Genomic DNA, 13,518 nt, shown 5'->3' on the forward strand with positions numbered 1-13,518 from the left:
CATGAGGTGCAAAGCAAGTTCTATGTCACTTTGTGTCTCTGAGGGGCAAAGAAACAACCAGTCCTATGAGAGCAGGATAGCTCAGTCAGGAAGAGCATGGGACTCTTAATCTCAGGGTTGTGGGTTTGAGCCCCATGTTGGGCAAAATATTCCTACATTGCAAGGGGCTGGACTAGAAGACTCTTGTGACTCTTGTGATCCTTTCCGACTCTATGATTATGTTACTTTATTACTTCAGTACAGTGGTACCTTGGGTTAAGTACTTAATTCGTTCCGGAGGTCTGTTCTTAACCTGAAACTGTTCTTAACCTGAAGCACCCCTTTAGCTAATGTGGTGCCGCGCTGCCGCTGCGCGATTTCTGTACTCATCCCGAAGCAAAGTTCTTAACCCAAGGTACTATTTCTGGGTTAGCGGAGTCTGTAACCTGAAGCGTATGTAACCTGAAGTGTATGTAACCCGAGGTACCACTGTACTCTGAAGGGTGAAGAAAGAAGCTTTGCCCTATAAAAGGCAACCTATGAATACAGTCAACCAACCAACTAATCAATGCAGCAACTAGGGGCAGTATTTAGGGATAGTCAGTGAAGAGGCACCAGCTTGTCATATTCTTTTCCAGGAGATGTTACACAACAGTGAGCTGGTATATAGGCATGGCATACCCTTCCGCCATTTTGAAAGTGTTGTTTCAGGCTCCCCTCCCACCCCCTGGTAGAGGTTAAATTAAATGACCCATACTTTCAAGATCCATTTTCTGCTGTTGAGCCCTCTGCGCAGCGAGAGCCTTCTTGTCCTCCATGGATTTCAGATCGTCTGGTGGCCAGCGAAGCTCTCCGCTTTCAACATCCCCCGTCTCGGATGGCTCTACGACAATGGAGGGTAATCTTTTCGACAGCTTGGGGTACTTTTCGTGTGCCTCTGGAAAAGCCTAAGGTGATATTTCATTTCATTTACATTATATATTATTTTTTGACATTTCTCAACAGAGAGCAAGGGGCAGACAAGTCTGGATCTCGGCTGCATCGACCCGCTGGGGAATTCATCAGGACATGCCTATGAAAATGAAGGTGAACTACACAAAAGCAAGGGGGTTGTTCTTGTGTAGCTCCTGTTCAGCTCAAGGAGGCGCATGGAGGAGAATTTTCTGTGGATCATGCTCCATAGTAATGAGTGGAAGTTGAGAACCATTTGTATTTTCTGCTTCACACACCAAAAGAATTTGAAATGGCCGAAGACAATAGCAAAGATTCATTAACAAGCTGATTTTCCAAATTTCAAAAAAGAAGAAAGATCTTAACATCATCTAAAGGTAAAGGTAAAGGACCCCTGACAGTTAAGTCCAGCCATGAACAACTCTGGGGTTGTGGCGCTCATCTTGCTTTATTGGCCGAGGGAGCTGGTGTACAGCTTCCGGGTCATGTGGCCAGCATGACTTAGCTGCTTCTGGCGAACCAGAGCAGCGCACGGAAACGCCGTTTACCTTCCCGCAGGAGTGGTACCTATTTATCTACTTGCACTTTGCCATGCTTTCTAACTGCTAGGTTGGCAGGAGCTGGGACCAAGCAACAGGAGCTCACCCTGTTGCGGGGATTCGAACCGCTGACCTTCCGATCGGCAAGCCCTAACAACACCTACTTTTAAAATAAATAAATACCTATCATGTTTGTGGAAGGGGCAGCTACTTCATGACCAGTAGGTTTGAATGCAATGTCTTCCTGTGGCTGTATGCCTTGTTGAGAAAGTTATTTTACGGGAGAGTAATCTGGAGGAGAGTGGATTTAACTGATAAAGGTTTATTTTCTCAATTTGGATGTGGAGTCCTTTTCACTCAAGGATGAACACGTCAGCTTGAAACATGCCAGAACATTGAGAAAATGAGTTTTAAAGAAAACCTTCCTTGCACCCATGTGGTTGCCTCTCTACAAATTAATGATTTGAAGCCGTTCTCATTGGAACGAGAGCCAGGGGTCCCTCCACCCACAACCTCCACGTTGCCTGCTGGCTAAAGTAGTTGCCGACCAGACATGGTTGCCATGGAGGCAATTGAAAAGGAAAAACAGTTTAACATTCACACTCGGTCTCTGGTAACAAAAGGCAACGTTTGCACTACTAAATCAAGACCTTCATCTTCAACCCTTTGTGCTTTACTAGCGGTGCTGCGTTATGAGTTATTCATGGTTTCTTGGGGCAACAGTCGTTTGCTGTGATGCGTTGCTATTGACGCCTCATCATTCAGGGGAAGAATAAGGCGTAATGCAAACAACAACAACAACTGGTGTTTAATAACCCGCTGTGAAAATGCGTGACAATCCCCAACCCAAAGCACGGTGTATGCTCAATTAACAAATATATTTTGGTAGGTGCAGAGAGGATTGCCAGTGAGCCAAATAAATAAATAGCTGGAAATATAAGAAGAGCCTGCTAGAACATCAGTTCCAGCATTCTGTTCTGACAGTGGCCAACTAGAAGACTCTTGTAAGCTAGCATTCCGACAGTGGAGGTAGCAAATACTTGAAATGGATCCATCAATATCAGTAGGGATGGTTGAATCCATTGATTCAAGTTGATGACTAATGTAAGTCCACGAATCTCATTGAGGGGTCTACCCCGAGTAGGACTTATTTAGATACGACACTCTGTCCCAGGCCACCACCATTATATGCTTTCTCATTCATCTCGGTGCTGTCAATGCCACTTGTCGGATCATATTATTCAGGAGAATGAATGCAGCTCTGCAAGGGAAAAGATGCCTCATTCATTCGAGCACATTTCTGGCCTCAGCCTTGAATAAATATGTGTCGTCTGCCTGACCACCTGTTGAGTGGCAGTGGTAGCTATTCTCAATCTCAGAGCTGCCTATGCAGTTAGCAAGAATCCTTTTTCTTTTTTAAGTGTTAACACTCAAAATGATAAAAGCTCATTCTGTTGTGAAGGACTACACGAGTCCTCTATACCCAAGTACCACTGAAGGAGAGAACCGTAAGAAGAAGAAAAACACTTAGTAAGTTAATATGTCTGTGTGGGCGTACATGTTCTGTTGCACTAAGTTCCAGAAACTTAGTGGATCGTGACATTTACTTGTAGTTCTTGAGTTTCTTCCGAGGTCTGAAGGAACTGGTCAGAAATATTTGAAGGTCTATCAGTAAATTTCAAATCCTCCTGACAGCTCTCAGCAAAATGTCATCTTCATTCTCATCATTTGCTGGCAGAAGAAATTTGCCACGCACCATGGGCGTATAAATGTTAAACCTCAATACATTCATGACAATTCCCAGTAGGCTGCCTAAACTCTTAAGAATTACCAGTAAATATAAACCACAATCCAAGTTCTGACATTTACTAGAACTAACCCATATTGAGAAGAATTCACACAGTAGGCATAGGAATTGTTACCAGTAATATCAGAGGCGTGAAGAAACATGTGATATTCTAGCATCAGACATAATTCCCCAAAAGATGCCATCCAGATCTGTGGCAACATCTGGGTAAGAAGTGCTCGTACCTTTCGTACCTTGTTCCAAACCCCAAATTAATTAAAAACTTAAATCTCTGCAATGCTTTACACTCAGTTGGGCTTAACTTCTGAGCAGACAGGCTTAGCATGGTAACAGTGAAATTCTACATGCATTTACTTTGGTGTAAGTTCCACTGTGTATAATAGGATTTACACTGGGGACAAGGATGAGTTCCAAATGAGGATCCTTATTTATTCATTTGTTTACTGAACATGAACTGGCTGTGGCTGATGTAGTCTAAAACATCTAGAGAACATCAGGTTGATGGAAGGCTTCCATAAAGGCATAAATTATTATAAAGAACTGTATGTTGTTTTAAAGGAGGTAGGCAACCTAAGGACCAGGGGGCAGATGTGGCCCAATCGCCTTCTCAATCCAGTCCACTGATGGTCCAGGAATCAGCGTGTTTTTACATGAGTAGACTGTGTCCTTTTATTTAAAAAGCATCTCTGGGTTATTTGTGGGGCATAGGAATTGGTTCATCCCCCCCCCAAAAAATAGTCTGGCCCACCACATGGTCTGAGGGACAGTGGGCTGGCCCACGGCTGAAAAAGGCTGCTGACCCCTGCTTTAAAGACATTAAGACTGCAATCCTATCCACACTTGCCTAAAGCTTACCCCTGAGTAGGATTAGACTTAACTGTGGATGCTTTTAAACCAAGCTGCAAAAGTTTATTGAATTACTACTGTTAGGTCCTGGGGGGAAACTGAGGTCTCGACTCAGGTAAAAGCCTGGCCTACTAAACCTCTGTGGTTATTAACTCAGTCTGAAAAAAGCTCATTTGGGGAACACCTTGGGATGCCTATGGTTTGCTCTGATGGCATCATTCTCACCTTATTATTTTGCATGTTGATCCCCTGAAAATGGACGCCAGCCAGGACAGAGAGCAGCTCTCCAGTCTCTAAAGCAGAGGTCCAAAAACAGCTGTCCAAAAACGCTGCAGCCAGAACGGGGTACCCATTCCGAGTGTTGACCGTTCCAATGCATAAATCAGGACTGGGTAACCTGCGGCCCTCCAGATGTTCTGGACTATGATTCCCATCATCCCTGACCATTGAAAGAGGCTGATGGGAGTTGGAGTCCAACATGTGAAAGGCCACAGGTTCCCTATCCCTGGTGTGCTGTAGATCCTGGATATACCTTTTCGGTTTTATGCACTTAACTGATGACACGTCGATGTGGCTGCACAGCTGACTGCTCTGCCTGGGCTATGATGAAACATTGTTAGCTGCCATTGAAGCCGACATGAATTTCGCCCCAGGCTTCAAAGGAACAGCAAAAGAAGGAAAGAAGAAAGCCCAGCTCCTACTCCTTATAAAACGTTTTTTAAAAGAATTCTATTTATATATACAGTGTACCTGTAGCATGCTCTTCTCAGTGGCTCCAGGAAGCTAAATACTTTTGACAAACATTAAATAGATAAAATGAGTTGGCTGTAGCATGGTGTGTAATTTGCCTACATTTACCTGGCTGGTGGTGCCTCCTTCTTCCTCAGGCTGGCTCAAGGTAAATTCCTCCATAACAGGTTCGCGGGTGTTCATCACCTCCGTCATGCTGCAATTAGGAGAGGTTTGGATGAATTCCATACACAATTTAAAAATCTACATCGAGGGATGGCCAAATGTGTCAACGCTGGTTTCTTTCCGCCTCTCATTTTCCCAGTCTTAAGTTCAGCTTGCCACATTTCTACATCATTTTCCGTTATAAAAAACCCAACAACTCACAAAAATAATTGCTTTTGCATGTTTGTTATGTAGCTCTCCCCAGTTTACACATAGTTGCAAGTACTTGCACCTAATGCATCGGAACGCTGTATGCAAAATTTCCCCACGTATATACATTTTTGTAAAAAAAAAAATTAACAAAATTTGGAGAGGTGAATATTTCAGGAACTGTGAAACTGTTAGGTTCACATTAAAGTTAAGAACTGAGCTGAATTTCCTACCCCGATATACATATACATTATAAAACTCTGTACCCCTTTAGAATTTATGTATCTATATTTACACTATACGAGTGAAGTAACCTTTGACACTTGAGGTGCATATTTTTAGATGCTACTCTATTCTTGAGGCTATAATTTGTTTCGAACTGTTAGTAATGTTGTACGTTCAACGGTTGTGTCCCACCCTTAGATCTCAGGGCGAAAAGTGAGCAGTCAATCAATCAATCAATCAATCAATCAATCACCAGCAGCATAATAACAACTGTAGATCCATTTAATGGAACTGTGGGGGAACTGTTCAGCACAGAATAAATACCTTGCACCAATGCTATTGAACCACCCTGCTCACAGCTCTGCCAGATGCTTGCTCCTCTGTCTGGGTTCTGTTATGCAAAGCTCTTTAAGAATCCTACCCTTATGAGGTATGCTTGGAATTCATAGGCACGCTGATGCTATTCTAGGGTGTTTTGAGGTTCTGCCCAACGGAACAGCCTGGAGCAATTGTTTTATGAAACAGGTGAACTGTCAGTTCTCTCTCTCTCTCTCCCCCCCCCCCCCCCCCCGGCCTCATTCACTTCATTACAAGGGAACACATTCGGGGTTAAGTTTGCCAACACCTGTCTCCTTCCCCACCTGCTCTGGCGCCCTTCCAGAAAGCGGTAATGACCTCAGCGAGACGTGAATTCTGTGCTAAGGACAATTGTACACAGTCGACGTGGACTTAATCTGAGTCAAGGTCAAGTCTGTAAAAAAATTTTAGTAGTGTTGCCGATAGGCAATGTTCTGCCCTACCATGCCAAACATATTGTTATCTTCACCCACATTATTAGGGTCTCTTTTTTTTGTCCTCGCCAGCCTTTTTCAACTGCTCCACCGACATTTGACTTCAGCCCTATCCACCACCAATATGTGGCCCCAACAGATGACCCCCAAGGGAATGCAACTGTCAACTCTTACACTAGGAAAGAGATTGAAGCTACATGGACAATGCTTCTTTGAAACATATGCTTTTACTCTGTCCCACACTTACTAAGTTTCAGGAGAAAGTGCTGGACGCTTGTAAGATTTTCAGAGGTGAATATGCTCTTGAACTATATACCCTTTGTATGGAAATTGACAACGGGAGAGAAAATGGATTCTACACACCCTAACGGGATGGCATGACAACATTGGAAACAAATGAGCAGACACCTTATAGAGAGAGACTTTCTTTGGACAAATACAATGCTATTTGGAATGAATTGACACAGAATATATTAGATTATCGAAAAGTATATGTGTATTAGGGTAATAAGAACATACATATCTGTATATTAACGTATGGTAATGTAACACTATTGTTTCTTTTTTCATTCTCACTCACTTTCTTCTTTTTCTCACTCTGTCTTCTCATAAATGAAATTCTCTTAACAAAATATTAATAAAAATAATTAAAAAAGCAAAGGTTCCCTTGCTGTAGCTGAACATCAGGAGCAGAGAACAACCAGGGGGCAGGACAACGATTCCCCCTACGCCAGTGGTGGAGAACCTCTGCCTTGTGGGCTCTCCATTTGGCCTGCCAGGCCACTTCGCCCAAGTCACACCCACCTGCCCTACACCATAAGAACATAAGAAGAGCTCACTGGATCAGGCCAATGGCCCACCCAGCATCCTGTTCTCACAGTGGCCTACCAGATGCCTGTGGGAAACCCATTAGCAGGACTTGAGCACAAGAGCTATTCTCCCCTCTTGTGGTTTCCAGCAGCGGTGTACCTTGGTAATATGGCACCCTGTGTGAGGCCAAAATTTGGCACCCCCTAAGCCCCCTCTCTGTGGGATGCGGGTGGCGCTGTGGGTTAAACCACAAAGCCTAGCACTTGCCAATCAGAAGGTCGGCGGATCAAATCCCCTCAACGGGGTGAGCTCCCGTTGCTCGGTCCCTGCTCCTGCCAACCTGGCAGTTTGAAAGCACGTCAAAGTGCAAGTAGATAAATAGGTACCACTCTGGCGGGAAGGTAAACGGCGTTTCCATGCGCTCCTCTGGTTCGCCAGAAGCGGCTTAGTCATGCTGGCCACATGACCCGGGAGCTGTACGCCGGCTCTCTTGGCCAATAAAGCGAGATGAGCGCTGCAACCCCAGAGTCGTCCACGACTGGACCTAATGGTCAGGGGGCCCTTTACCTTTAAGCCCCCTCTCTTGCTTCCCAAAGCCGGGTAAGCAAGGTGGCAGGCTTTGGGGCGGAGGCACAAGGCTCTGGGAAGGTCCAAGAGCCCTCTAGTCTTCTTTTCAAAGCTGAGCACGCAGTCAGGACCCCGCCAGAGCCCTCGCAACTCCTTTCCAAATCAAGCACTTACTAGGCTTTGGGAAGCGGGCGGGAAGGTGCCCTCTCAGCTCGGCGCCCTGTGCACTGCCCTAAATCCGCCTCTTGTTTCCAACATCTGGTATTCAGAAGCATAAACCCTCTGATAGCAGAGGTAGAAGACAGCCATTGTGGCCAGGAGCTGCTGCTGCACAGCCTCCAGTGTAGGGCAGGTAAAAATCTGACTCAGCTGAAAGGCATTCTGCCGGCACTTATGAACAGCTGATTGTCAGTGCCTGCAAAGGCCTATGCAAAATGCTGGGCAAGATAAGAGCTTTGAAAGGGCCTTCTGAAGACACGTGTGGGAAAAGAATAAAAATTAAAATAAATCACACTATGACAGGTGTCTGGCTCCACCCGCCTGCCAAATGTGGCCCACAAGGTGTGTGGGGCTACCTGGCCCTTTGGCCAGATTCATTCCTCCTCCTGCCCTGCCCTACAAAAACCCTCATTCAGCACCAAAACAGCAGGCGTTTATGTGTATCCGTAATCATAAGAGTTACCACAATTTTTACTCCCACCCTCCACCCACTCTCCTGAGCAATACTCTGCACTGTTGAGATTCTAGTGTGGGGAAAAAAATCATTTTGATTCCAAAGGCAAATGTTTTCAGGACAAATAATAATTACTGTCAAGCCTCGCGGGCTGCTCACCATGTTGATATGCATCCAGTTCATTGCCACGGACTCTGTGAAGCATATCATTAGGAGATTTAGGGCAAGGTGTCAGCAGGATGCTAATGATACCCAGCTCTACTTCTCTGTAACATCTGAATCAAGAGAGGCTGTGTGCATGTCCTAAGCTGGTGCCTGGATGCAATCACATGGGCTAATAAACTGGGCCTGAATCCTGATCATACGGAAGACCCTATGGATCAGGCATAGGCAAACTCAGCCCTCCAGATATTTTGGGACTACAACTCTCATCACCCCTAGCTAACAGGACCAGTGGTCAGGGATGATGGGAATTGTAGTCCCAAAACATATGGAGGGCTGAGTTTGCCTATGCCTGCTATGGATAGTCAATTCCCAGGTATGGAAACTGGATTGTACACTAGTTCTGGATGGGCCTGAGCTGCCTGTAAAGGAGCTGGTGTATCACTGGGTGTGCTCCGAGATCCTGAACTGTCATTACAAGCCCAGGTGACCAACTTCAACCAACTACAATGATTTCTGGGCGGGGAGAGGGCCATGCACTATAGAACCATCTAGTACAACCCTTTGCAATGCAGGAATCTCAGCTCAAGCATCCATGACAGATGGCCATCCATTGGTAATTAAGACAATTAAGACTACTGCAGTGTACACGGACAAGAGGGCTTTTCCAGATCTTCTAACTCGGCTCTTTTAGTTGAAGATGCATGAGGCTGAATCTGAACCTGGGACCTTCTACACCCAAAGCAAGTGTCCTGCCACTGAGCAATGGTTGTACCCCCCCAGTTGGAGTACATGCGACTCCCCATTGACACAGTTGGAGGGGGTGTCCATGCACATAAGTGAAATCAAATAAAGTGAGGAGCACCCTCTAAACCAATGTTTCTTAACCTTTTTCTGATCGTTGCCCCCTTCCAACCTTGTTTCCTTCCTGTGCCCCCCCCATCCTACCAGTAGAAATGTAGCTATTTAAATGTTTTGTTTGTAAATAGAACATGTTTTATTCAATTTTTTTATAATTTATACAAAATACAATTACATAAAAATTTATACTTTAGGTATTTCTCAATCAATGTGACCCTTGGGCTTGATGACCAGAAACAAACTTTTTAATATCTGGTTCTGTTGTTGTGAGGGATAACCGGAGATCACCTCTGTTCATTATGTTAAGGCGATTCCGTGTTAGGTTGAATAAATAAATTCACATGACTGAAACCTCATTCTCCCAAATACAAAATGCCATGAATGTTTTCTTTTCTTGGTCACTTCTCTCTTTTCTTCACTTCTCACTTTCCTCTAGTCTGTGGCTCCCTAATCTTGTGCCATGGGCCCCCATTTGCACAATTTTCACCTGTGCCCCCCTTAAAATATCCTGGGGGGCTCCCAGGGAGCCATATGGTTCCTGGTTGAGACCCTCCCTGCAACATGCTCTCCAATCCAGACCAAAAATACTGTATCCAAAAATATCCACAACTAGAATTAAAGCTCTGGGACTGGGAGGATGGAGGACAGGCAGGAAAGCAGCAGCTGCTGCTGCACTACCACACACGTCAGCTGTTAGGCGGGGAGGCTGAGCAGCTGAAACAAGACTTGCTGCACCTCCGGTCTCTTTGGGGCTTACTCCAGCCTCATTGATGTCCTCTTCCGGCCCTTAGGATGGTCTCCTTGCAAGCCACGAGGACTGTCCAGCTCTCTCCCACCATTTCCGGGTTTAATTGTTTCCCATTGCCGTGCATATGTGCTACGTCGTGTGAGTCTAGCAAGCGTAAGTGGAGAATCGCCTGTACCATGTTTAACACAGGTCTAAAAACATCCGCGAACCTCTAAGCCAGATGCAGCCTATCTGCAATGTATGGCAGATCTCCAGTGTCTCAAAACGTCTCCTGTGTTGCCAAGTATCAAGAGACTGCAGAAATAAAAGGGCCCAGCCCCCAAAAGAAAGAAGAAGAGGAGGAGGAGAAGAGGAGGAGGAAGGGGACAGAAATTGAGATGCAATACATCGCTGGTGAACTGCGTTCAGTTGTCTGGGACACTGCAACAAGGGGCAATGCCACTGGGAGTAAGTTAGTACTGCTTTAAGGAGGAGGCACTAACTTTCCGAGGGCGAAAAACCTCATGAGCAGACCAGATCGGGGCCTGTAATGAGATGCTACTGGCATCCCAGCTGCTCGCCACGGGACCTATCCCTTAAGAAACAGCTGCTGCAGGCATGCCCAGAATTAGGAAAGACCAATGGCTCCGTCTGGGAGGGGGAAAGCGGAGAATGTTGCATGCCACAGCCACAACAGATGCCTGAATGAATCAGCTTCTGTGCTGATTAAATTAGACCATTCTCCTCTCTCTTCCCTGCTTCCGTTGCACGTAAAGGGGGAATTTTGTGGCGCAAGATGGCAGAATGTTATGCCATTCCAGAAAAAAAAAGAACAGAAAACCAGATACATGGCAGAGGATCAGGTTTGATCTAGGAGGAATTAAAAACGGCTCACGAACTCCACACAGAAGTGCTTGCCCGAGGGAAGAGGCGAGGTGGGCAAGGAGCGTGGGAATAGATAATGCCGCCTGCAAGAGCAGCGAGGCTTAAATATCGAGGTATCTCCTGAAAAATACTCCATAGAAATACGGCTAATGGGGAGGAATTGCACCTCCCCATCCATGCAGTTGCAAGATAACAAATGGGCTCCATGTTAAGAATTCTTTATAGCTGACTGTCAGTCACCAGGAGGTTCAAAATCCCTGAGGATGGGGAGGCATGCAGGGACTGAAGCCACTGTCCTAGACTGAGGTCAAACCATAAGATGCCTCCCTTATAGTCCACAAGGGAGATGGGAAGCAGTGGGGGGAGAGCTCTCGGACAACTGGCAGAATAAAAAATGATGCGCACAGGATGCTTGGGAGCTGGCGGTTTCTGGCTAGTGTGGTCTCCAGAAAATCCAGATTGTTGCAACTTGGCACTGCGGCTTGGTGGGAAACATTGGCAGGGAGAATTTAATTGCTTCGGGAGCAGAGAAATGTGGTGTGCATAGCAGCGTGTAGTAATGTGAGGGCTGAATTTTCAAAACCAAAGATTTTAAAATAAATAAATGATTTAAATATGTAAGGTGCTGGTCTTCCTGACCACTGATGTCAGGGGTAAAGGTAAGGTAAGGTGAAGGACCCCTGGACCAGTTAAGTCCAGTCGAAGGCGACTATGGGGTTGCGGTGCTCATCTTGCTTTCAGGCCGAGGGAGCCGGCGTTTGTCCACAGACAGCTTTCTGGGTCATGTGGCCAACATGACTAAACCGCTTCTGGTGCAACGGAACACCGTGACGGAAACCAGAGCACACGGAAATGCTGTTTACCTTCCTGCCACAGCGATACCTATTTATCAACTCGCACTAGCGTGCTTTCAAATTGCTAGGTTGACAGGAGCTGGGACAAAGCAACGGGAGCACACCCTGTCGCGCGGATTCAAACCACTAACCTTCCGATCGGCAAGCCCAAGAGGTTCAGTGGTTTAGACCACAGCGCCATCCAATGTCAGGGGTGGATCTGTAGTGACTCCACAGTGACAAATGCCACTCCGAGGTTTTACAACAGACATCTTTCCTTTGTCGTCTTTTTAACATGTTGCAAGGATGGCTTTCAAAATCAGGGCCCAGGATTGAATTACGGCAAACAAGAGCCCCAGCTGCACATGGAAAGCAAAGGTTTAAAATATGATGGCATTTCTGGAAGCTACTTTGGAAGGGCTGTGGCTCAGTGGTAGAGGATATGCTTTGCCTGCGCAAGGTCACAGGGTCAGTCTTGAAGAGCCACTCTCTCAGTGGTTTGGTTCGCACAGCAGACTAAGCCAAACATCAGCTTAGCAAGACTGTGCAAGCTCCTCAGTGGCCTTCTTTTGCTGCCATGCCACACTAAACCAAGGTTTGTTTTAGTGTGCCATCCCAACTGAGGCTCGTGGTGAAGCTCTCTCCTCATCAACCATGAGTTGTAACAAACCTGGCTGGTTCTAATTTTCTCTCCGCAATTGCTGCAGCAGGCATCAAAAACGTGTGCTGAATAGTCTGCCTTTGGGGGGGGGGGGACTACAGAGAAAATCATGAATATATACAGGCTACCCCTATTTTGTGCCCATTCAAAGAATGTGCAGCCATGCACAAGTAGGCTGTGGGCCATTTTCAGACCTAGAAGAGGGAGGAATGGGGGTGGAACAGGGGCAGGGTATGGGCACAGTGGGGCAGACTTAAGCATGCTCTGCTGACATGCACAATGACCCAGAATGCAACCCCCATGCAAAGGAGAGGTTGCCTGTATGCAGTGCTTTTTTTCCTGGGGGTATGCATACGCCTAAACATTTTGTGAATCTTTGTGCTTTTGTCCATTTACTGTATTTATTTTTCCCGATTTGAACTATAAAATGGTGATTTTCTTGAGTTAAAATGAGAGTACCCCTAAACAATTTTTTTTAGAAAAAAAGCACTGCCTCTGTGTGTGTGTGTGTGTGTGTGTGTGTGTGTGTGTACACGCACAGAAGGATGCTGGTAGCCCTGTGGTCTCTAAACCACCAAGCCTCTTGAGCTTGCTGATCATCAGGTTGGTAGTTCGAATCCGCACAACGAGGTGAGCTCCCGTTGCTCTGCCCCAGCTCCTGCCAACCTAGAAGTTCGAAAGCATACCAGCACGAGTAGATAGGTACCACTGCAGCAGGAAGGTAAACAGCTCTGCTATCTGTCACGGTGTTCCATGTGCCAGAAGTGGTTTAGTCATACTGGCCACATGACCCGGAAAAGTTGTCTGCAGACAAACGCCGGCTCCCTCGGCCTGAAAGTGGAGATGAGTGCTGCACTCCATCATCAAATTCGACTGGACTTATCCGTCCAGGGCTCCTTTACCTCTACCTTACAAATAATGATTATAATTAAACAGCCCACAGTGCCTTTATAGGAAAAATACCTGGTTCGTCATATAGAAGCTGGCAACATAATGTTGACCATGCCTCTTTCAGGCATATATCCTGCTGTGTCCTATAGTGCCTTCTTTCAGGTCAATAATTACTCTTCTTGTAAACTTTGGTTTAGAAGAAATCC

The 13,518-nt window shown here is 45.9% G+C and overlaps 1 protein-coding gene and 1 long non-coding RNA gene across 3 annotated transcripts in view; one reads left to right on the forward strand and one right to left on the reverse strand.

Annotated features, from left to right (window-relative positions):
* Positions 1-13,518, reverse strand: part of LBHD2 (LBH domain containing 2) — a 59,525-nt gene that overhangs the window by 6,402 nt on the left and 39,605 nt on the right. Inside the window, exons 1-3 of one of the 2 annotated variants that reach the window (XM_081867241.1) lie at positions 5,776-5,888; positions 4,981-5,068; positions 737-926 (exon numbers count right to left, since the gene is read on the reverse strand). In XM_081867241.1, the coding sequence (XP_081723367.1) occupies positions 737-926; positions 4,981-5,067 (277 nt within the window). In that variant the 5' untranslated portion in view covers position 5,068; positions 5,776-5,888. Of the gene's footprint in view, positions 1-736; positions 927-4,980; positions 5,069-5,775; positions 5,889-13,518 lie in introns of those variants that run through there. The other variant, XM_081867240.1, reaches the window with a different exon arrangement.
* Positions 6,013-6,780, forward strand: LOC309344971. The gene is made up of 2 exons (XR_014157959.1): positions 6,013-6,195; positions 6,315-6,780. It is a non-coding gene; the product is annotated as an uncharacterized lncRNA (long non-coding RNA).

The sequence above is a fragment of the Podarcis erhardii genome (genome assembly GCF_964252035.2).
Source record: "Podarcis erhardii genome assembly, chromosome: 1".
Taxonomy (NCBI): Eukaryota; Metazoa; Chordata; class Lepidosauria; order Squamata; family Lacertidae; genus Podarcis; species Podarcis erhardii.